The 22327-nt window shown below is 49.1% G+C and overlaps 1 protein-coding gene across 3 annotated transcripts; it reads right to left on the reverse strand.

Annotated features, from left to right (window-relative positions):
• Positions 1 to 977: 977 nt before the first annotated feature.
• On the reverse strand, positions 978 to 22103 carry P2RX4 (purinergic receptor P2X 4). Of its 3 annotated transcripts, XM_036353607.1 has the most exons (12): positions 21887 to 22102; positions 13882 to 14029; positions 10543 to 10614; positions 10356 to 10428; positions 9816 to 9912; positions 7887 to 7967; positions 7647 to 7788; positions 7410 to 7546; positions 2760 to 2853; positions 2550 to 2615; positions 2187 to 2282; positions 978 to 1517 (listed from the first exon to the last, which is right to left on the reverse strand). In XM_036353607.1, exons 1-12 carry the CDS (start codon positions 22018 to 22020, stop codon positions 1491 to 1493), a joined length of 1167 nt encoding a protein of 388 aa, XP_036209500.1. In that variant the 5' UTR covers positions 22021 to 22102; the 3' UTR covers positions 978 to 1490. The 3 variants fall into 3 exon arrangements, with proteins under 3 accessions (XP_036209500.1, XP_036209498.1, XP_036209501.1); XM_036353605.1 differs by lacking the exon at positions 978 to 1517 and having other exon boundaries at positions 1905 to 2282; positions 21887 to 22103; XM_036353608.1 differs by lacking the exons at positions 978 to 1517; positions 13882 to 14029 and having other exon boundaries at positions 1905 to 2282; positions 21887 to 22023.
• Positions 22104 to 22327: the final 224 nt, after the last annotated feature.

Here is a 22327-nt window from a genome sequence, read left to right on the forward strand (position 1 = left end):
CCTAGCATTCTGTCTTAGAGGGAGGCTAAAAGGAGTCTCCTCCACTCCAGTAACCCTCACTCCTTAACCTGCAAGGTTCGAAGCCATTCCTAAAACTTCCAGCTCCCTTTGGGCTGTAGGTTTAAGTGGGCATTTTTCAAAAAAAAAAAAAAAGCATGAACCAGAGTCTTTTCAGAGGGGTTCAGTAAACCTTTTTTAAAAAATGTTCTTATTGGTTTTAGAGAAAAAGGAAGGGAGAGAGAAACATTGATGAGAGAGAAACATCAATGAGTGAGAAACATCAATTGGCTGCCTCCTGCATACCCCTACTGGGGATCGAGCCTGCAACCTAGGCATGTGCGCTGGATGGCATTCAACCAACTGAGCCACCCCAGCCAGGGACAGTAAACCTACCCGCCCCCCAAAGTAGGAAAAGCCCAAGGTGGCCGTTTGCCCACCAGAAGCAGAGCCCTTTAAAAATAAGCTGTTCCTTCAGTGCTCGGAAATGAGTGCATGACGAGGGGGAGGGCAAACTGCTTTCTTTAGGGAGACCTTGAACACCTGGTGCAGAATGAAGTCAGTGTGAAGGCTAAACTAGAAATAGCTTCATTAACATTGCACACTAGTGGCGACGGAGGTGGAGGTGGTGCTGCTTCTGGTTGGAAGCTTCTGGAAAGCAAACGGGGTCAGGGGAAGAGAAGCCGTTGTCATGTTGCCTAAAAACGTGCCCCCTAGGGTGTATATAGAGTGCCATCATATTAGGGAAATTGTAACCACGGGTCAGGCGAGCTGTCCCTGGAGAAAAGAAATCTTGTAAACTGCAAGAACACAGCCTGATGAAGATCAAAATCCTTGGGCCTTTAAGAGAAAGCTGAAGTAGGGAAAAAAAGTACCTAGGCTCCAGCAACAGATGGAGCACAATGGGCTGGGACAACAAACGGATTTACTAGGGGAGGAAAGAAGAACGTTTTCGCTCATGCTAGGAAACCACGCAGATGGAGATTAAGAAAATCATTTGTTTTAATGTTTGGTCCTCAGTCATCTCAACATACCTCTTCTCAAAAGAGAAACACTAACTCCGCCTCATGATTACGCGGACAAAGTCTGGCAGGGGGAAGGGACCCGCAGGTGGGCATGCCACGCGTCCTTGCACCTGCACCGATGGACCTGCCCTGCAGGGGGCGCCCCAGGAGAGCTGAAGAGAGCTGGCCCTAGAGAAGGCCCCAGCCCTGTGGCTTCAGCAGTGTCACTGCCCTGGGGCCACAGCTCACCCAAAGGATCCCAAGTTGAAGGGTCAGCAAAGGTGACCCAGCCAAGAACAGGGTGGTTAACGATGCACATCTTGCAACACAAAACGGGAGCAGCTGGGCAACCCTGAAGGACTTGTGGAGTGGAAACTGACTCAGAATCTCGGACTTTCCCTGGGGTGCCATGGAAGCCTTTTCTCCCTTCTCTTTGATTACTCCTTTGCTTTGATGAGTGCCGTGGGGAGCCCAGATGTAGGGTAGACATTAATGGTCCATCTCATTGTTGATACCCTGCAAAAAATGACATATTTGCCATTAATTGATATGCTTATGGATAAACGTACACTCACCCAGCGCTGCTGCCCGCAGGCAAGCCTGGAGCATTCTGGGTGGCGATGGCCAGGTGCTTTTGCTGAGGACTTGGGACAGCCCTTAATAGCCGCATGCACTCAAGTTGGTCCTAGTGCAGTGGCTGCAGAGCATGGTTCCTAACCCCTTTTGCTATGCAAGGCAATTCTGTTATAATATGTTATCATAACTCACCAGAGATGTCACCGATTAAAAGAAGGCTAAATTTTATTTTTAAAAATGTTTTTAATTTTTTTTTTTATTGATTTCAGAGAGGAAGGGAGAGAGAGAGAAACATCAATGATGAGAGAGAATCATCGATTGGCTGCCTCCCACATGACTGGGAATTGAACCCGCAACCCGGGCATGTGCCCTGACCAGAAATCGATCTGTGACCTCCCAGTTCATAGGTTGATGCTCAACCACTGAGCCACACCGGTCGGGCTAGATTTTAAAGAGTGGGTCCATGTGAAGTAAGGACTAGGGCAGGTGTTCTAGAGCTGGAGCAGGTGACACGGGTGGCGTGGGACTGCCGGGGGTGTCAGGCCCAGCGCTCAGTGTTGTCACCACTGGTGCCGGAGGCAAGTGAGATAAGTTCGGGGGGTGGTCTACCTGCTCGTACTCTTCCACGTATTTGTACTTCTTCTCCCGGTAGTAGTATCTTTTCTTCATGCAGTAGAGGACTATGACGTCACACAGCACTGTTGCCTGAAAGAACGAGCCAGGATGTGTTAGTCCCTGTTTCTCTGCGCCTGGGATCTTCCAAGGAAAAGAAAGTCTCCTCCACCTCAGTGGAGAAGGCCAGGCCCTGAGGGGTGCTGTCCTCCGGAAGGGGAAGTGGGGGTGGGGGTGGGGGCGGGAAAGAAGCCCAGAGGGTGGAAGGGAAGGCCAGGCCTCCGGCTGAGCGGCTTGCCTGCTGTGCGAACTACTGCAGAGGGCCCCAGCCCAGGGGTGAACAGAGCCTAAGTCACTCACCACCCCGAAGAGCGCCAAGCCGGAGCCAATGTTGATCATGGTTGGGATGATGTCAAATTTCCCAGCCTGCAAAGGACAGGGGGGGGGGAAAAAGGGTTGCGATAGGGGTGGACAAAGGGCAGGTAAAGAGTGGGGAGAGGACCCCTCGCCCCTGGCCCACCCAGAAGAGGGACTGGCAGGGTCTGGGTGAGGAGCTGGCAGCCAGGCTACCTTTCCGAACACGATGATGTCGAAGCGGATGCCGTAGGCCTTGATGAGCGTGCGGCGCTCCGTGCCAGTGAGGTCGTTGTAGTACTTGGCAAACCTGGGGAGGGAAACGGGAGGGGAAGGCACGGCAGTGGGAAACCGTGGCCGGATCTGCCCTCTGGGTCCTGGGCCAGGGATGTTACAGCAGAAGCCTCCCCGCCCCCTCCCTGAGGCCTCGCAGCATTGGCACTGGCTCTGCCTGCTGAGCACCTCGGGGCCTCTCCCAGCTCCTGTGTGGGTGGGCCGCACAGCAGGAGGACTGGCTTGGTGACAAAGCTTCCCACTCTCCTAACACGGCGGCCTCCTATGTCTTCAACCGGAACCTCTAGCTCTGAATGTGCTTCCCTCCTGGCAGCAGAGCCACCTGCCTCTCAAGGAGACCCTGGTCACTAAGGGATGTCGCCGGCCATCAGCATCCTCCAAGACTGTGAAGCTGGTATCTCCCAGCATCAGCACTGGACTTTTTTTTTTTTAAAGAACCATTGCTCCATCAACGGATAAATGGATAAATGTGGTATATCCACACAATGGAATGTCATTTGGCTATAAAAAGAGATGAAGGACTAATAAATGCTACAGCATGGATAAATCTCTAAAGAAACATGATGCTGAGTGAAAGAAACCAGACACAGGAGGCCACATGCTGTATGACTCCATTCATATGACAGTCCAGAACAGGCAAATGCAGAAACAGAAAGTAGATGAGAGGTTGCCAGGGGCTGGGGTAAGGGGGACAGAGAGGTGAAAGCTAAAGGGTACGGGTGATGGAAATGTTCTACAACTGACTGTGGTGGTAGGTGCACAACTCGGTGAATGTACTGAAAACAGAATTCTATACTTCAAATGGGTGAACTGTGTGGTATATGCACTGTCTCAAAGCCTTAAAACACACACACACACACACACACACGGAAATGGCTGAGGGAGAACCACTGAGACGTGATACCATTTGCTGCCTGTTTTATACAGGGAATCCTGGAACCTAAACTCTTGGCCCGTGATCTGTCTCCGTGCCATGGCCCAGGCCTGGGACTTGGGCAGGGCCTGATGCTGGCAGGAGTCAGGGGAGGGCTGTCCTGGTGAGGGTCCCATCGGCTTCTATTTTGGGGTTCCAGCCCAGTGGTTTCTACAAGAACTGTGTGAGGGTAGAGACAGAGCAACACAGATCGAACTCCTTGCTTAGGAAAAGATCCAAACATCTGCCTTTCGATCCGTGAGCCAGATGGTTCAAAAGGACTGCAGATCACACGTGCATTTGATTCCCCATGTCACCACTAGAGGGAGACATGCAACACAAAAAGCACCACTGACCTACTCAGGTGGCCCCTCCTGAGACCTTTTTAAAAAAAAAAAAAAAAATTTCAGAGAGGAAGGGAGAGATAGAAACATCAATGATGAGGAGAGAACCAAGATGGCGGCATAGGTTAACGCCGGAGTTTGCTGCCTTGAACAACTACTTCAAAAGTGAAACCAAAAAACGGAACGGACATCACCCAGAACCACAGGAACGCCGGCTGAGTGGAAGTCCTACAACTAGGAGGAAAGAGAAACGCATACGGACACTCAGAGGAGGCACAGTGCTGAAGTCAAATTCTGAGGTGCGGAGTGCGCAGAGCGGGCTGGCTGCGGAGGGCGCGGTTGGCGTTTTCAATCGGGAGGGAGTCGCAGACTCTGAGCTCCAGATCCGGGCGAGTCTTTAGGGACCCAGACTCAAACGGGAGAAGCGGGACTGTCTGGCTTCGGTCAGAGCGAGTGCAGCTTTCTCTCTGAGCTTTGCAGCGGGTGCTGGGACTCAGAGAGGCAGAGCCCCTGGGGACAGGACTGAGAGCCGCCATAACTGCTCTCTCCGGCCCACCCTGTTGATCCTGTGCGACCCGCCCCGCCCAAGCCCTGCACACAGGCATTTGCCGGATAGCCTCAGGCAAAGGCTAGATTAGCACCTCCCTAGAGGACAGAAGTTCTCTCACTGCTGACACAGCTGATTCTCATAGCCACCTGGCCTGGAGGTCAAACCCTCCCTGGAATTAGCTACAACAATCAAGATTTAACTATAAGACTGCGAACAAAGACCACTAGGGGGTGCACCAAGGAAGCATAACAAAATGCGGAGACAAAGAAACAGGACAAAATTGTCAATGGAAGATATAGAGTTCAGAACCACACTTTTAAGGTCTCTCAAGAACTGTTTAGAAGCCGCCGATAAACTTAATGAGATCTACAAGAAAACTAATGAGACCCTCGATCTTATATTGGGGAACCAACTAGAAATTAAGCATACACGGACTGAAATAACGAATATTATACAGACTCCCAACAGCAGACCAGAGGAGCGCAAGAATCAAGTCAATGATTTGAAATGCGAGGAAGCAAAAAACACCCAACCGGAAAAGCAAAATGAAAAAAGAATCCAAAAATGCGAGGATAGTGTAAGGAGCCTCTGGGACAGCTTCAAGCGTACCAACATCAGAATTATAGGGGTGCCAGAAGATGAGAGAGAGCAAGATATTGAAAACCTATTTGAAGAAATAATGACAGAAAACTTCCCCCACCTGGTGAAAGAAATGGACTTACAGGTCCAAGAAGCGCGGAGAACCCCAAACAAAAGGAATCCAAAGAGGACCACACCAAGACACATCATAATTAAAATGCCAAGAGCAAAAGATAAAGAGAGAATCTTAAAAACAGCAAGAGAAAGAAACTCAGTTACCTACATGGGAATACCCATACGACTGTCAGCTGATTTCTCAACAGAAACTTTGCAGGCCAGAAGGGAGTGGCAGGAAATATTCCAAGTGATGAATACCAAGAACCTACAACCAAGATTACTTTATCCAGCAAAGCTATCATTCAGAATTGAAGGTCAGATAAAGAGCTTCACAGATAAGGAAAAGCTAAAGGAGTTCATCACCACCAAACCAGGATTATATGAAATGCTGAAAGGTATCCTTTAAGAAGAGGAAGAGGAAGAAAAAGGTAAAGATACAAATTATGAACAACAAATATGCATCTATCAACAAGTGAATCTAAGAACCAAGTGAATAAATAATCTGATGAACAGAATGAACTGGTGATTATAATAGAATCAGGGACATAGAAAGGGAATGGACTGACTATTCTTGGGGGGAAAGGGGTGTGGGAGATTCGGGAAGAGACTGGACAAAAATTGTGCACCTATGGATGAGGACAGTGGGTGGGGAGTGAGGGCGGAGGGTGGGGCGGGAACTGGGAGGAGGGGAGTTATGGGGGGAAAAAAAGAGGAACAAATGTAATAATCTGAACAATAAAGATTTAATTAAAAAATAAATAAATAAATTTAAAAAAAAAAAAAAAAAAAAAAAAAAAAGAAACATCAATGATGAGAGAGAATCATTGATCAGCTGCCTCCTGCACGCCCCATACTGGGGATCGAGCCCGCAACCCGGGCATGTGCCCTTGACCCTTCAGTCCACAGGCCGACGCGCTATCCACTGTACCAAACCAGCCAGGGCCTGGGGCCTGTTTTTGATAGTGGCTACGTGTGTGCAAGATGTGACAAAGGGCAGGTGCAAACGTATGTGGCCACAGGAAAGTGGCAAATGGGACCCTGGCCCCTAAGATGAGGACACACTGTGAGTTAAGGCAGGCCCTGAATCTAATATGACTGGTGTCTTTCTAAGAAGAGGAGGGGACACACAGACAGAGACCCAGAGGGGAGAAGGCAGAGACTGGAGTGACATGTCTACCAGCCAAGGGACACCAAGGATTGTCGGGAGCCACCGGAAGCTGGAAGAGGCAAGAAAGGAGCCTGGCCTTGCTGACACCAGGATGTGGGGCTTCTGCCCTCCAGAACTGTGAGAGGATAAATTTCTGTTGTTCCCAGCCCCCCAGTTTGTAGTAATCGGTTATGGCAACCCTAGGAAACGAATACACAGCACTTTCAACAGAGAAATACCAGCAAAGGCCCATCCTGAGGCTGAAACCTGTATCCTGTGCACATTGGAGATGCCGGGGCAGACTCTGCATTTGAGAAATCAGTTCCTGGGTCAGAGCCCGGAGGCCTCTGGACTAGAGGGTCACAAACTCAGCCCTTCCTCGAAAGTAGTGAGTGAGGGTCCCGGCTGAGGCTGGCTCGAGAGAGTAGAGCAGCCAGCCTCCCTCAGCTGCTCTAAATTTCTTTTATTTTTTAATTTTTTATTGATTTCAAAGAGGAAGGGAGAGGGAGAAGGAGATAGAAACATCAACGATGAGAATCATTGATTGGCTGCCTCCTGCCCACCCCACACTGGGGATCAAGCCCACAACCTGGGCATGTGCCCTGACCGGGAATTGAACCATGACATCCGGTTCATAGGTCGATGCTCAACCACTAAGCCATGCCAGCCAGGCTCAATATGTTTCTTGAGACAAGAAAGGGCGGGCAAGGAGGGCTCTCACAGGCCAGGATGCCACAGGCGCATGGCCTCTCTCCGAGCATTCTTCCTGGCACACGGCTCCCACCTGCCTGTGGTGGCTGCCTGAGTGCTGGTCTTAGGTGGGTGTGGATGCCCCCACTGGGGAGTGATCTAGTCACCATCACCCGCCACACATGCCCACCCATCAGTGCAAGCCCAAGCCCATGCCCATGCCCATGCCCACCTGAAATTGTAGCCGGGGGACACATTGTGGTCCAGGTCCCGAGTGTCCAGGCGGCGGAAGGAGTACCTGGGCAGGCAGAAGGAGGCAGCTCTGTCCAGGTTGCAGTCCCATTTGATCTGGATCCCCATGATGCCGCCCTGTGGGTTGCGAGCAGAGACAAAGCGCACTTTCCTTAGAGCCTGTTCTGAAATGAGACGTGTCGGAGGCTGTGCCAGCAAAGTCAGGGCCCGTGCCTACCTCGACAGCCATGTCCTGGAAGCTGTGCCCTGAATTCTCCACTATTTTGCCAAGACGGAAGATGGGGCAGAACGGGTCTGTTGCGGCATTGTAAATGCACGACTTGAGGTAGGTAGTGGTGATGTTGGGGAGGATGTTTCTCCTAAAGTTGGGAGGAGGCAGAAAATAGAAGGGAGGAAAATCTCAAAAAAGAGGTCTCTCCAAGACACTGGTGAACTCACACAGCCGGCCACCACTTACTTGGTGAAGTTAAATTTGGGATACCAGATGTTGTTCTTAACCAAAAGGGTGAAGTTTTCTGCAGCCTTTAAAAAGGCAGGTCTGGAAAAAAATAACACATGGTTAATGATACCATTGTTAATGTAAGCATACATATATGTACGCTCACAAATCTATGTAATATTTTTCAAATTGATTTCAGAGAGGAAGGGAGAGGGAGAGAGATAGAAGCATCAATGATGAGAGAATCATTGATCAGCTGCCTCCTGCATGCCTCCTACTGGGGATTGAGCCTCAAACCCGGGCACATGCCCTTGACAGGATTCAAAGCTGGTCCGCAGGCTGATGCTCTATCCACTGAACCAAACTGGCTAGGGCACTATGTAATATTTTTAAAAAACCTAGTATTTATTTATCTATTTATTTGTTTATTTATTTGAGGGGGGGAGAGAGAGAGAGAGAGAGAGAGAGAGAGAGAGAGAGAGAAGGGAGAGGGAGAGAGAAACACAGTGTGAGAGAGAAACATCCACTGGTTGCCTCCTGCACGCACCCCAGCTAGGGATTAAACTCACAACCTTGGTAAGTGCCCTGACCAGGAAGCGAAATCGTGACCTTTGGTGCTCGGGACGACGCCCAACCAACTGAGCCACACCAGCCAGGGCCCTATGTAATACTTTTAAAACATATGCACACGTGTTATAATGTCATTTTGTCAAAGTAAAAGGGGGGGGGGCATTTCTAGCACTTCCTACTCTGTTGTGTAAACACTAGGTCAAGAGGGGAGATTATAGGCCAAGCCCTCAGCTTTCTTCCTCTCCGGGCCTCCTGCCCAAGGCAGCAGGAACTGGAGAGCCTGAGGAACAGCTAAGGAGGGGCATGCCCAGTGGGCTCACTGGAATTCTCTCGGCTGTGCTGTGACATTGCGGGGCTCACTGCCCTCGGAGAGATGCTCAACAGACTGGTTTTACAAAAGTCAAAGCAAAGGTCAGTTCACCTATAGGCTGGATCCTGACCTCTCAAAAAATACCCAGAGGGTGGTGTCCTCTGGCCCACAGCTTCTCCCAAGTGCCACATCAGCTCCTGGCTGACAAGACGAGTGGAATCTGTCCCCCAGGGACCCCACTTGGATATATTTCCACAGGAGAATCTGGCACTGGAGGCTGACCCCTCTGTTGGGGAGGCCTCCCCGGATCCAGATGAAATCTTTGAAAATATAAACAACTAGAGGCCCAGTGCATGAAATTTGTGCACTCGAGTGGGGAGGTCCCTCAGCCCAGCCTGCGCCCTCTTGCAGGGGAGCCCTCGGGGGAAGGGGCTCCGGCCACCACCGCTGTGCTCACCAGCCATGAGCCTGGCTCGGGGCTTCTGGCTGAGTGGTGCTCCCCCTGTGGGAGTGCACTGACCACCAGGGGGCAGCTCCTGAGTTGAGCCTCTGCCCCGTGGTGGTCAGTGCACGTCATAGCAATCAGTCATTCTGCCATTTGGTCGATTTGCATATTAGCCTTTTATTATATAGGATAGTCTTCCCAACCCTAAGACAGGCGCAAGGCCAATGGCAAGACAAACAATGTCACGTGAAGTTGCAGTTAACATTACTGGCTGCCCAACGTGAGGATCGGGGGCTTGTTCTTTGTGAAAAATGGACTTAAGGCATAACTGTTTCCGGTCAGTTATTTGCAACTGACAGAATCCTAACACAGAGATAAGTCATCTGCTCTCTTATCATGACAAATGCTGGGACCCAACTTGTCAACCCATCTCGCCAACCCATCTCACCACTGATGGTTGCTGACATGTGGTTGAGAACCGCCACCCCAGGGAAGCCTGCCTCCACACAGGCACCAAGAGCACAAAGCCACACATCAAAGGTGTCACTTAACTCGCCTGCCACCTTCCCTTCGGCCTAAGAACCAAAGTTGGGGGCACTCCCTCCCCTTGGCCAGGACTCACTTTGGCACATTTGAGTCATCCTCCACCGGGCACCAGGCTGCCACCTCACACGTCTTCAGAGTCCCATTGTAGGGCACACATCTTCCTGTTGCAACTCCTACAGGGATGAGGGGGACCCAGTCCATAGGTGGTCTCCCGTTTTCTACTTCGGTGAAGTAGAGGGTGGCAGCCCTACCATGGCACCCTAAGCAGTCAGTCCTGAGCTGTGCCAATTCTGGGGTTTACACAGTGCCCCAAAATTGGAAGTGGAGGAACATGGTTGCCTGAGTCCTCACCACATCTCTGCTTTGCCAACTGCAGGGTTGGGGTGACGCCAAGCCACAGTACAGGGCAAGATCTGGGATGGCTTCTTAGGCGCCAATGGCAGAGGTGACTGTCGAGAGCCTCCCCCAGGATCGTGTGAAGGCATGGGGGCACTTGGAGGATTTCTCCATCCTGAGATTCCTCTAGCAGGGGAGCCCCTCAGGGGAGGCGATGTGGTCGGGGGCTGCCGTCCCCGGGTTGAGTATCTACTGAGGGGTTGCAGTCACATGTTCATACCACTGCTGTGGGTGTTGGTAGAGCCGGCAGGACAGTCGGAGTCTGACTTACACACACTGGTCTTATCTGGAAGCTGAAAGAAGAAGGGGGAGTGAAAACAGGTTCCACGTGGCCAGCCCCGCACACAGCGGGTCCGGGTTGGAGGGGGCGGCATGAGGCCCGAGCTTTTTTGCAAGAAGCTGCCTACCTCAGGGCAGAAGCCTTGGGTCTGGTTCATGGTGACAATGATGTTGGTCATGATGAAGAGGGAGCTTTCCTCCTACAGCGGGGACAGAAGGGAGAGCCTTGCCATGTCACCTTCAGAGGAGCCAAGCAGAGCCGCACAGCCAGACGTTCGTTTAACGGGACAGTACCACCCTGGCCGGGTAGCTCAGTTCATTAGAGCCTCATCCCTATACACAGGGGAATCTACAAGGTTGTGGATTCAATACCCGGTCAGGGCACACACAAGAATCAACCAATGAATGCATGAGTAAGTGCAACAACAAATGGATGTTTCTCTCTTTCTCTCTCTGTCTCCCCCGCCCCCAGCTTCCTCCCTTTCTCTAAAATCAATACATAAAAACCAAACAAACAGATAGTATCTTTCACTTCTTGCACATGACAAGCAGAAAACAATTTTAAAAACTGATCTTATGATCTCCCATTCTCCCCTCGGAGAGTTTATAGCCGAACGGAAAACAGGGACTCTAGCAAATACTTGTGCACTCATGTTCACAGCAGCATTATTCACAATGACCCAAAGGTGGGAACAACCTCAGTGTCCACCGGCAGATGAATGGATACACAATGGTGGTCTGTGCCTATCATTGGAATACGATTCAGCCATGAAGAGGAAGGGTGCACTGACACCTGCTACAACTGGATGAACCCTGAGAACATGATGCTGAGTGAGAGAAGCCAGATGCACAAGTCTACACATACTGTAGGATCCCATTGCTGTGAAATGTCCAGAAGAGGCAAATCGGTAAAGTCAGGAAGCAGACTGGCTCTTGCTGTGGGGTGAGGGGAAGGGTGAACTACAGTGGCTGCTGAATGAGTATGGGGTTTCCTTTGAGGGTGACGAGAATGGTCTGGAGCTAGATTGAGGTGATGGTTGCACAGCATCATGAATGTGCCACATGCCACTGAATTTTTCATTTTGAAATGCTTAATGCTGTGACATGCGAATTTCACCTCAATATTTTTTAAAAAAGTCTATAACCTAAAATGGTCCCTTTAATAAGCTTTTGACTACTGAAGGGAAAAGAGCCAACAAGTGCCCCAAACATCCTCTGCCAAACAGATGATCTCGGGGGACAAATAAAACCACCAAACAAACATTGAAAGGTCTCGAATTTGGCTGGTTTTCTTTCCTAACCGGAATTAAAACAAACAAATCATGCCAGAGGAGACTCAGGCAGGGTCGGCCAGCGACCTTCTCCCTTTCAGATGGCTCTGTTTTGTCCTCATAACTGTGGCGGTGCCAAATGATTCATGTATTAGAGTTTCTAAGAAATTCGAGAGCAGTTTGTTGGGGATGAGACTGAAGAATTGCTAATAATGACCTCCTAGTACAGTGATGGCGAACCTATGACACGTGTGTCAGAGGTGACACGCAAACTCATTTTTTTGGTTGATTTTTCTTTGTTAAATGGCATTTAAATATATAAAATAAATATAAAAAATATAAGTCTTTGTTTTACTATGGTTGCAAATATCAAAAAATTTCTATATGTGACACGACACCAGAGTTAAGTTAGGGTTTTTCAAAATGCTGACACGCCGAGCTCAAAAGGTTCGCCATCACTGTCCTAGTATAAGGAGTAAAGACAAAGATCCCACAGATTCTAGTTGGGCCCCCCGTCACTGGGCAGCTTTCAGCAGCTCACACCCCGGAGAAGGGCAGAGTGGGCGCTGGAGCCATCTGGGGGACCAGAGTAATTCAAGTACCCAGGAGTCTGTAGGCATCTCCACCCCCCCAGGTCTGACAAGGTGGTGGGAGCTCTGTAATAGCTGGCATCTTTGAGAGAAAGGCCTGGAACAAACCATGTTGGGAGCAGGGAAACAGCCACGGGAGGGGGCACAGGTGTGCAGGGAGCCCGAGTCTGTCCTGGCACCTGTCGGGTTCCCAGGTGTGCCCTCTGTAAACTCTCGGTGGAGACAGAAGGCCGCCCCTCCACCTCTCCTGGGTTAGACGTGAACAATTCCACGTGGTTTACTTTTTGGTTCCTATCTCTCATCTAAGTTCAGGGAAGTTTCAGTCTGGAAATGAGCCAAGCAAGCGCCATGCAAACAACTGTTTGTGTTTCAACTTCGGAGAAGCACAAGGATGCCGTGGAAGCTCACGAGGAGCCCCGAGGACCCACTTAGCCGCCACGTCTGAGACGGCGAGCCTCCTGGCTGTGTGTTCCTTTCCACCGAGGGGCAGAAGCAGGGGCCGTATCCTTCCTTGGTTCCAATAAACAGGCTGAATGACACTCCCAGGACGGGGCCATGACTTGATAGGAAGCAGACGTCTCTCTGTTGAGACAGGTGCGCACCAACAGGACCAGCTCCAGCAGCTGAGAATCCCCTGTAAGACCCTCCCATTGAGAAGGCAGCAGGGGAAGGAACACACTTGAAGAGAGAGTTTCTGAAGTCCTTGCCATGCTCTGAGCCAAGAGTTGATAGCTTATCTGCATTTACCACTCTGGTCACCCCAGCCCATAAGCCATCTGGAGGGCTGCGTTGGGGTTTGGCTGTGTGGTGCATGGCCATTACCAGGGCTGGAGAGAGTCAATATTTAACTTGGAGCTTTGTGGGTTCACAGACTAGAGACTAAGACGCTGTGTCAAATACTGTCTTCCTTTCCCTTCCTTCCGGATGCAGCCCTATGCTTTTCATCTCTGGTTGTTGTTAAAGTTTTTTTAAAAAATATATTTTTTACTAATTTCAGAGAGGAAGGGAGAGGGAGAGAGAAATAGAAACATCAATGATGAAAGAGAATCATTGATCGGCTGCCTCCTGCACACCCCACGCTGGGGATCAAGCCTGCAACCCGGGCATGTGCCCTGACCAGGAATGGAACCGTGACCTCCTTGTTCATAGGTTGACACTCAACCACTGAGCCACACCAGCTGGGCGCTGCTAAAGTTTTTAATGCTTTCTGAAAAGGATCGCTTGTGGGTTTACAACCATAAAGCAAATACAGAATGTGGAAAGGTGATTCTTCTATCTGAATTTTTCCCCCGGACTTAAAATATCTGCCTTTTCACCTTTCGGGGCTTGAGACAGACCGAGATGCCCACATGGAAAGTTTCCTGTGTTGAAGCCAGCTGCGGTTTAGAGCTGAAGAAACACAGCCGATTGAGTATTACCTCTTAGATTGCAAGCCAAAAGGAGATCTGTGCGCACTGATTTATTTCTTGGACTAAAACAAGCAGTCTGGGCACTGGGGATCTTAGAACGCCGGCCATGCCAATCATTAATCAAATGTACAAGGTCAGCAAAGAGCAGGGAGCTAAGTAGAGGCTTTCGCATTAGACAGTCGTAATGGGCAGCTTACCTGAGCTGGAATCACGTAATCGGCCACATCCCAGATCCGGAATCCGAGTTGAGAAGTGTTAGTCACAGTAACGCCCTTGGCTTTGGTAGTAACTGAGCTGACCACAGAGTCCACTTCCTGGTAGCCCTTTTCCCACACAAACACCCACCTATAAGATAAAAGGGGCCACTTGAATGGCCATTAGGACTTGGTGAATCTGCACTGATGCCAGGGAGCCTCTGCTAGCCAGAAGCTGGGAGAACCACGTTCACTAATTATGTGGCTTTGCAAAAGCCACTTAACTTTGTGAGGGTGTGGAGAGGGGGGCCCTCCATTTCTGCTTCTGCAAAATAGGCATAGTAGCACCTAAACCACAGGTGATTTGTGGGAAATTAATAAGATGATGTGAGAAAGCACTTAGCACAGTGGTCGGCAGAGAGAAAATGATCAGTTAATGCTGTCTTTCTTATTAGACATGTGAGCACTTTAAAACAATTTTTTTTTTTTATTGATTTCAGAGAAGAAGAAAGAGGGAGAGAGAGCTAGAAACATAGATGAGAGAGAATCATTGATTGGCTGCCTCCTGCACGCCTCCTACTGGGGATCGAGCCTGAAACCCAGGCATGTGCCCTTGACCGGAATGGAACCTGGGACCCTTCAGTCCACAGGCTGACTCTCTATCCACTGAGCTAAACCGGCTAGGGCTGAGCACTTTCAAATGCACTATGATCTGCAGAATCACCAAGAGATAATAAAAATTATGGTAATAACAGTTACCATTTTGGGTGTTTTTACACGCCAGGCACTGATCTAAGCTCCTTATATGTATTAACTAATCCTGACCACTGTGCGAGGCAAGTATCATTATGATCTCCATTTTACAGAGAAGGAAACAGACACAGAGAGGTTAAGTCATTTGCCCAAAGTCACACAGCTAGTGAGTGGGATAATCAGCCTTCTATCTCTGAAGACTCTTCTCTTGCCTTCTATGCTATACTCCTTCTAGAAAAGATACACCTTTCAAATAGCTTTTTATAGTAATTTTTATTTTTTTCTCCAAGAATTCAAGTCACAGGTATGCTTCTCCCCTCTGAAGAGGGGACATTAATGTCAGTCTGAATAATTAAAAATGTAAAGGCATCAGCACATAGTGGTTAGGGCACTTGAAAATAGATGGAAGCCAGCTGGTCTCCAGTTCATGTCTCAGCTCTATCACTCGCTAAGGCATACCTTGTACCAAGTAGCTTAACTTCTCTGTGCCTCAGTTTTTCCATCTATAAGATGGGAATAATAACAGGACTTCCCAGGATATTGTTGTGAGGTTTTAGAAGTTAATGCATGTCAAATGCTTAGAACAATGTTTGGGAGTCACCATCGATAGGATGAAATTGGCCATGATGGGAGTATCTACACCACAGAAATTGGGCAATACTACAAATTAGAGCTATTGTTAAACACTTTCCAGTGACTATTATGGTGTTTTTTTTCTGGAATCAAGAAATGCCATTATGCCTCTCTCCTCCTTATAAGCTCTAGATCAGCCGTGGGCAAACTACGGCCAGCGGGCCGGATCCAGCCCGTTTGAAATGAATAAAACTAAAAAAAAAAAAAAAGACCGTACTCTTTTATGTAATGATGTTTACTTTGAATTTATATTAGTTCACACAAACACTCCATCCATGCTTTTGTTCCGGCCCTCCGGTCCAGTTTAAGAACCCATTGTGGCCCTCGAGTCAAAAAGTTTGACCACCCCTGCTTTAGATGCTGGACCTTCACTGGTTTTAGTTACTTATTTATGGGTTTGTCTGATCTGAGCAGTCTCCAAATTCATTTCCCATCTAGAGACAAGCGTTTCCCCTTACAAACCCTCTTCTTCAGGGTTTCTAGGAATTCAACTGCAATATAAGCTTCCATTTAACTCTAGTCGGATACACTGAAGCCGAGGGCCGGAAGGTCACTATAATCTCACCATCTGTACAATGAATTGCTAAAGAGACACGTGATTTCACATCAGTATGTGATTTAACTCTCTTCATCATGTGACTGATGACAGAACTGGGTAATTGAGAAATGCGTCAGTCTCTTTTTTGAAGATGGATTGCTATGGGTCACTAGGGGGGGAAAAGATCACAATTTCAGCAAGATGAATTGGCAGGAAGTTAAGAGATGAGTGTTGTTGTTGTTTTTTTTTAAAAAGGCGTTAAATTTAGATCCTGAGTCAGTTTTGATCATGGCAAGATGGATAAAAGCAAAGCATTTATTGCTTTAAAAAATCCTTATAATCGCCAAAACCGGTTTGGCTCAGTGGATAGAGCGTCGGCCTGCGGACTGAAAGGTCCCAGGTTCGATTCCGGTCAAGAGCATGTACCTGGGTTGCGGGCACATCTCCAGTAGGAGATGTGCAGGAGGCAGCTGATCGATGTTTCTCTCTCATCGATGTTTCTAGCTCTCTATCTCTCTCCCTTCCTCTCTGTAAAAAATCAATAAAATATATTAAAAAAAAAAATCCTTATAATCAAGGTAGACAACACTTCATAAAAATCTTAAGAAACTGTGCTGCCCAAAAGAAATATAGCATGGAGAAACTAAGATGGCGGCATAGGTAAACACCGGGAAATTGTCGCCTCACACAACAATTGAAAATTACCGCAAAGGACTGAGCAAACATCATCCAGAACAACAGAAAGGCTGGCTGAGTGTAAATTCTACAACTAGAAGGAAAGTAAAGCACGCTGAGAGCCAGAGGCGCTGCGGAGGTGAAGTGCAGAGGTACGGCGGCTTGTGCGCGCGAGGAAAGGGGGTGGCACCTGAGGACGCTGCTGTCTTTTTGAATCACAGGCTCCCGACTGCTCTGAACTCCGGTTCCGGGAAGTCTCTGGGGACCCAGGTCTCATACGGGGAGAAGCTGGTCTGTCCGGCAGCAGGCGAACTTGAAGGCGGCTTTCCCTCAGAGGTGCTTGCAGCAATTAGCGGGTCACTGAGACCCGCGACTCCGGGCGGAGAATCAGCCATAGCTCCTTGATCCGCCCTTGGATTCCCTGAGACCCCGCCCCACCCAGGCTGCGGCAGAGGCTTTTGCATGTGAATGTACCTAACTGCAGCCAGCCAGGCAGACCCGGAACTTCCAAGAGAAGGCCCAAGGCCCCGCAGCAGCTTGCATTGCTTCACAGCTGAGCCTCTTCGTGGCTCCTGCTGTGTGGCCTCAGGCAGAGGCTGAATTAGTACCTCCTTAGATCCAGGAGCCACTGTACCCAGTGGTCAGAGGGGGACCATCCAGACTGCAACTCCTCAGATCCATAAGGGACACACTCAGGGAGCAGACTCAGTGAGCACCAAAGCCCCACTGAAGCAAGTCTTGCCCCAGAAGGGTGTCTTCAGCACAGAAGTTCTCCCACTTTAGACACAGCTGATTCTCACAGCCAATTGGCCTGGAGGTCAATTCCTCCCAGTGATTCTACAACAACCAAGGCACCAAGAGTGCACCAAGAGTGTCCACCCCAGGTAACTGGGGAGGCTGAGCTACTGGGCCCTACAGGACACCTGGCGCGCAGGGCCACTCTATCAACACAGGGAAGCTGCCAAAATGCGGAGACAAAGAAACAGGTCACAAATGGCAGAAATGGAGGAAAGCAAACGATTGGATATAGAGTTCAAGGCCACGTTTATAAGGTTTTTCAAGAATTTTATGGAAACCGCCGATAAATTTAACGAATCCCTCAATAACTATAGTGAGACCATGGAGGACATGAAAAAGGACCAACTAGAAATTAAGCATACACTGACTGAAATAAAGAATAATTTACAGAGATCCAGCAGCAGACAAGAGGATCCCAAGAATCAAGTCAAAGATTTGAAATACAAAGAAACAAAAAATACCCAACCGAAAAAGAAAAAAGAAAAGAGATTCCAAAAATATGAAGACAGTGTAAGGAACCTCTGGGACAACTTCAAGCGTACCAACATCAGAATTATAGGGGTACCAGAAGGAGAGAGAGGGCAAGATATTGAAAACCTTTTTGAAGAAATAATGACAGAAAACTTCCCCTACCTGGTGAAAGAAATGGACTTACAAGTCCAGGAAGCGCAGAGAACTCCAAACAAAAGGAATCCAAAGAGGACCACACCAAGACACATCATAATTAAAATGCCAAGAGCAAAAGATAAAGAGAGAATCTTAAAAGCAGCAAGAGAAAGACAGTCAGTTACCTACAAGGGAGTACCCATACGACTGTCAGCTGATTTCTCAACAGAAACCATGCAGGCCAGAAGAGAGTGGCAAGAAATATTCAAAGTGATGAATAGCAAGAACCTGCAACCAAGATTACTTTATCCAGCAAAGCTATCATTCAGAATAGAAGGTCAGATAAAGAGCTTCACGGATAAGAAAAAGCTAAAGGAGTTCATCACCACCAAACCAGCATTATATGAAATGCTGAAAGGTATTCTTTAAGAAGAGGAAGAAGAAAAAGGAACTCTTACCATTTGCCACAGCATGGGTGGAACTGGAGAGCGGATAAATACCACATGATCTCACTCATTTGTGGAATATAATGAACAACATAAGCTGATGAACAAGGACTGATCCAGAGACGGAGAGGCATTGATTGGACTGTCGGGACTTGGAGGGAAGGTAGGGGAGGGTGGGGGTAAGGGGGAAAGATCAACCAAAGGACTTATATGCAAGCATATAGGCCTAATCAATGGACATGGACAACGGGGGGGTGAGGGCATGAGCGGGGGGGGGGGGGGGTAGAGGGTAACGTGGGGACAAGGACACATATGTAATATCTTAATCAATAAAAAATATATTAAAAAAAAAGTGTAAAATAAAAAAAATAATAAAAAAAAGAAATATAGCATGAGCCACATATGTAATTTAAAAAATTCTAGTAACCATGTTAAAACGAAAGAGATAAAATTAATTTTAATGAAACCAATATATTTTAACATGTTATCAATATAGGATGTAGTATTGGTGTGATATATTTTTTTTTTAAAATATATTTTATTGATTTTTTACAGAGAGGAAGGGAGAGAGATAGTTAGAAACATCCATGAGAGAGAAACATCGATCAGCCGCCTCCTGCACATCTCCTACTGGGTATGTGCCCGCAACCCAGGTATATGCCCTTGACCAGAATCGAACCTGGGACCTTTCAGTCCGAAGGCCGAGGCTCTATCCACTGAGCCAAACCGGTTTTGGCTGGTGTGATATTTTACTGTGCTTTTTGTTTGTATTGTCTTCAAAATCTGGTGTATTTTACAGTGATAGCACATCTTAATTTGGAGTAGGAAGATTTTAAGTGCTCAAGAGCCACATGTGACTAGAGCCTACCCTATCCTATAGTGCAGGTACAGATACAGTATTCCCCCTTATCTACTGGCAATGCAGTCCAAGAGCCCTAGGGGATGCCTGAAACGGGGCGGGGGGGGGGGGGAATAGTTTCCTATACAGAGCTTTTCCCTATACACACATACCAATGATAAAATCTAACATAAATTAGATCCAGTAAGAAATTAAGAATAACTAATGCTATCTAATAAAGAGGGAATATGCTAATTGACCCTCACATCATTGCAAAGATGGCAGCGCCTACAACCAATAAGGAGGGAATATGCTAATTGACTGCACCCCCCTCAAAGATGGCAGCTCCCACAGCCACAAGATGGCCGGCAGGGGAGGGCAGTTGTGGGCGATCAGGCCAGCAGAGGAGGGCAGTTAGGGGTGACCAGGCCTGCAGGGGAGGGCAGTTGTGGGCGATCAGGCCAGCAGGGGAGGGGAGTTGGAGGCAACTGGGCCGGCAGGGTAGGGCAGTTGGGGGTGATCAGGCCAGCAAGGGAGCAGTTTGGCATTGATCAGGCTGGCAGGGGAGTGATTAGGGGGTGATCAGGCTGGTAGGCAGAAACAGTGAGGAGCAATCAGGCAGGCAGGCAGGCAAGTGGCTGGGAGCCAGCAGTCCCAGTTGTGAGAAGGATCCCAAATTGGAGAGGGTGCAGTCTGGGCTGAGGAACACCCCCCACCCCCACAGTGCACGAATTTTGTGCACCGAGCCTCTAGTAATAAAATAGAACAATTATAACAATACACTGTGATCAGAGTTATGTGAAGGTAGTCACTCTCTGATAACTGACCTGGTAACTGAGATGGCTACTAAGTGATTAACAGGAAGGGACTGTACACAGCATGGAAAGGCTGGACAAAGAGATGAACATGTCTCTAGTGGGATGGAGCAGGACGCCTCAAAATTTTATCATGCGACTCAGAATGGTGTGCAATTTAAAATTTATGAACTGGTTTTTTTCTGGAATTTCCCATTTAATAGTTTCAGATTTTGCTAACTAAAACTGTGGAAGGGGAACTGCAAATGAGGGGGGGAAGGCTACTATATTATCCGCAGTCTAGAACTTCACAGATCCCTAAGGTAGATGTAAGCCGCTCTTCCCAAGAGCTTCAAGAGCTAAGAGGAAAAAGCTGCATGAGACCTCGATTCCAAATCCTTCACATCCAACCCAGCAAGTCCGTTCAAGAAGCCAGCTGTATCGGGGTCTCAAAATGCAAGGGTGCATCACAATGACTGCATCACAATGACTGAGTTCGTGGTGGAACTTAATGAGACTCGCTTGAGTCCAAACCTGGGAATGGGCTAGGTCAGTGGTCGGCAAACTCATTAGTCAACAGAGCCAAATATCAACAGCACAACGATTGAAATTTCTTTTGAGAGCCAAATTTTTTAAACTTAAACTATATAGGTAGGTACACTGTTATTAACTTAATTAGGGTACTCCTAAGGCTTAGGAAGAGCCTCACTCAAGGGGCCAAAGAGCCGCATGTGGCTCGTGAGCCGCAGTTTGCCGACCATGGGGCTAGGACGGTTCTGGTGTGGAGTCCATACCCTGAAAGCCATTTTATTGAGTACTGTCAGTACCTACTGCTGCAGGGCTGATAGATGTTAAGAGGCAGAACCTGTCTGATCACGTGAATTCCCTGGGCAGTATTAACAGATTCCAAGCCCCACCCCAGGTTACTTTAAACAATTCCTCAGGGTGAGTCTTTCATGATCAGGTAGGTTTGGGAAACACTAGTTCTCAAACTTTGCTGCACAGCAGAATTACCTAGGGAACTGGTCTTACTCTAGAGCAATGGAATCAGAAAGTCTGGGGATGGTAGCCAGCAATTCGTATTTTTTTAAAGATTCCCAGATGGCTGTTTGTGTAGTTTGGGAACTGCTGCATTAGGGCTTTTAAGTAAAGAAATGACAAAGCAGATAACATCTGTTAGCTCAGCAGCTATGCAACCATAACATCCCAGGTGGCCCTTGAAAGCAGGCCCAGTTGGTAAATTAATTCCCGCCTTCTCTCTCCAGTTTTATTAGATTGTAAGGGGGTGCATTCAATTAAAATTAAACACTTTGTGAGGAATGATGGTGGTTGGGTATATCTATGCAAAGAGGGCAGCATGGGGAGTGATTAGACTAAGGCAGGCAGGTACCTATACCAAACATCCCATGACGAAGGAAGCAAACTGGAAGTGTGACCTCTACTATCTTGGATTACCACGTGGTGTTAAAGTACAGGACCGGAAACCACAGACCCAAAAGGAACTAAGTGTAATCCCAAACCACGGTTTCTGTTAGCAGATCATCAGAATGGGAAGTGGCAAAGATTGAGAAATTTAGGCAACGCGCTCCCCCTCCTTCCTGGAGCCAAAGGACACCACGGAGCCAGTCAGAATGACAGGAAGCAGGAAAGGCGAGGATGAAGCTCTAGCCAAGATTTGTCCCTAAAACACAACATCCAAGCAATTTTCTGCCTCAGGGTCTGGCACGGCGCCCATCCCCCGGTGGCTGGGGTCCCCGGAGGGGTGTGTCACCGGCCTCGGGTCGCTGCCTTCCGGACCCCACCTGGAGGGCGCCCGCGGGGCTCACCCGATGACCTAGGCCAGGATGAGCAGGTGCACAGCGGGGACCCGGAGGGGTCAGCCCCGGGTCCCAGGACCCCACGGGGTCGCCGCCCCAGCCGCGCTCACCCGATGACGTAGGCCAGGATGAACAGCTGCACCGCCCGGTTCATGAGCCCCACTTTACGGCTGCGGATGAGCACGATGCGCGGCGTGTCGTACTCGAACAGGAAGGCCCCCAGCACGGAGCAGCAGCCCGCCATGGCCGCCCGACCCGCCGCAGGGCTGCGCACTGTGGCCCCGCTGCCTGCCCTGCGGGTCGCCTCCGGGCCCGGAGCCCCGCCCCGTCCCGCCTGGAGCCCCGCCCCTCACGCCAGGAGCCCCGCCCCCTCCAGCCTGGAGCCCCCCCCTCCCCGCCTGGAGCCCCGCCCCCTCCCGCCAGGAGACTCGCTCCCTCCCTCCTGGAGCCCCGCCCCCTCCCGCCAGGAGCCCCGCCCCCTCCAGCCTGGAGCCCCCCCTCCCCGCCTGGAGCCCCGCCCCTCCCGCCAGGAGACTCGCTCCCTCCCTCCT

The sequence above is a fragment of the Myotis myotis genome, unplaced genomic scaffold (genome assembly GCF_014108235.1).
Source record: "Myotis myotis isolate mMyoMyo1 unplaced genomic scaffold, mMyoMyo1.p scaffold_m19_p_20, whole genome shotgun sequence".
NCBI lineage: Eukaryota > Metazoa > Chordata > Mammalia > Chiroptera > Vespertilionidae > Myotis > Myotis myotis.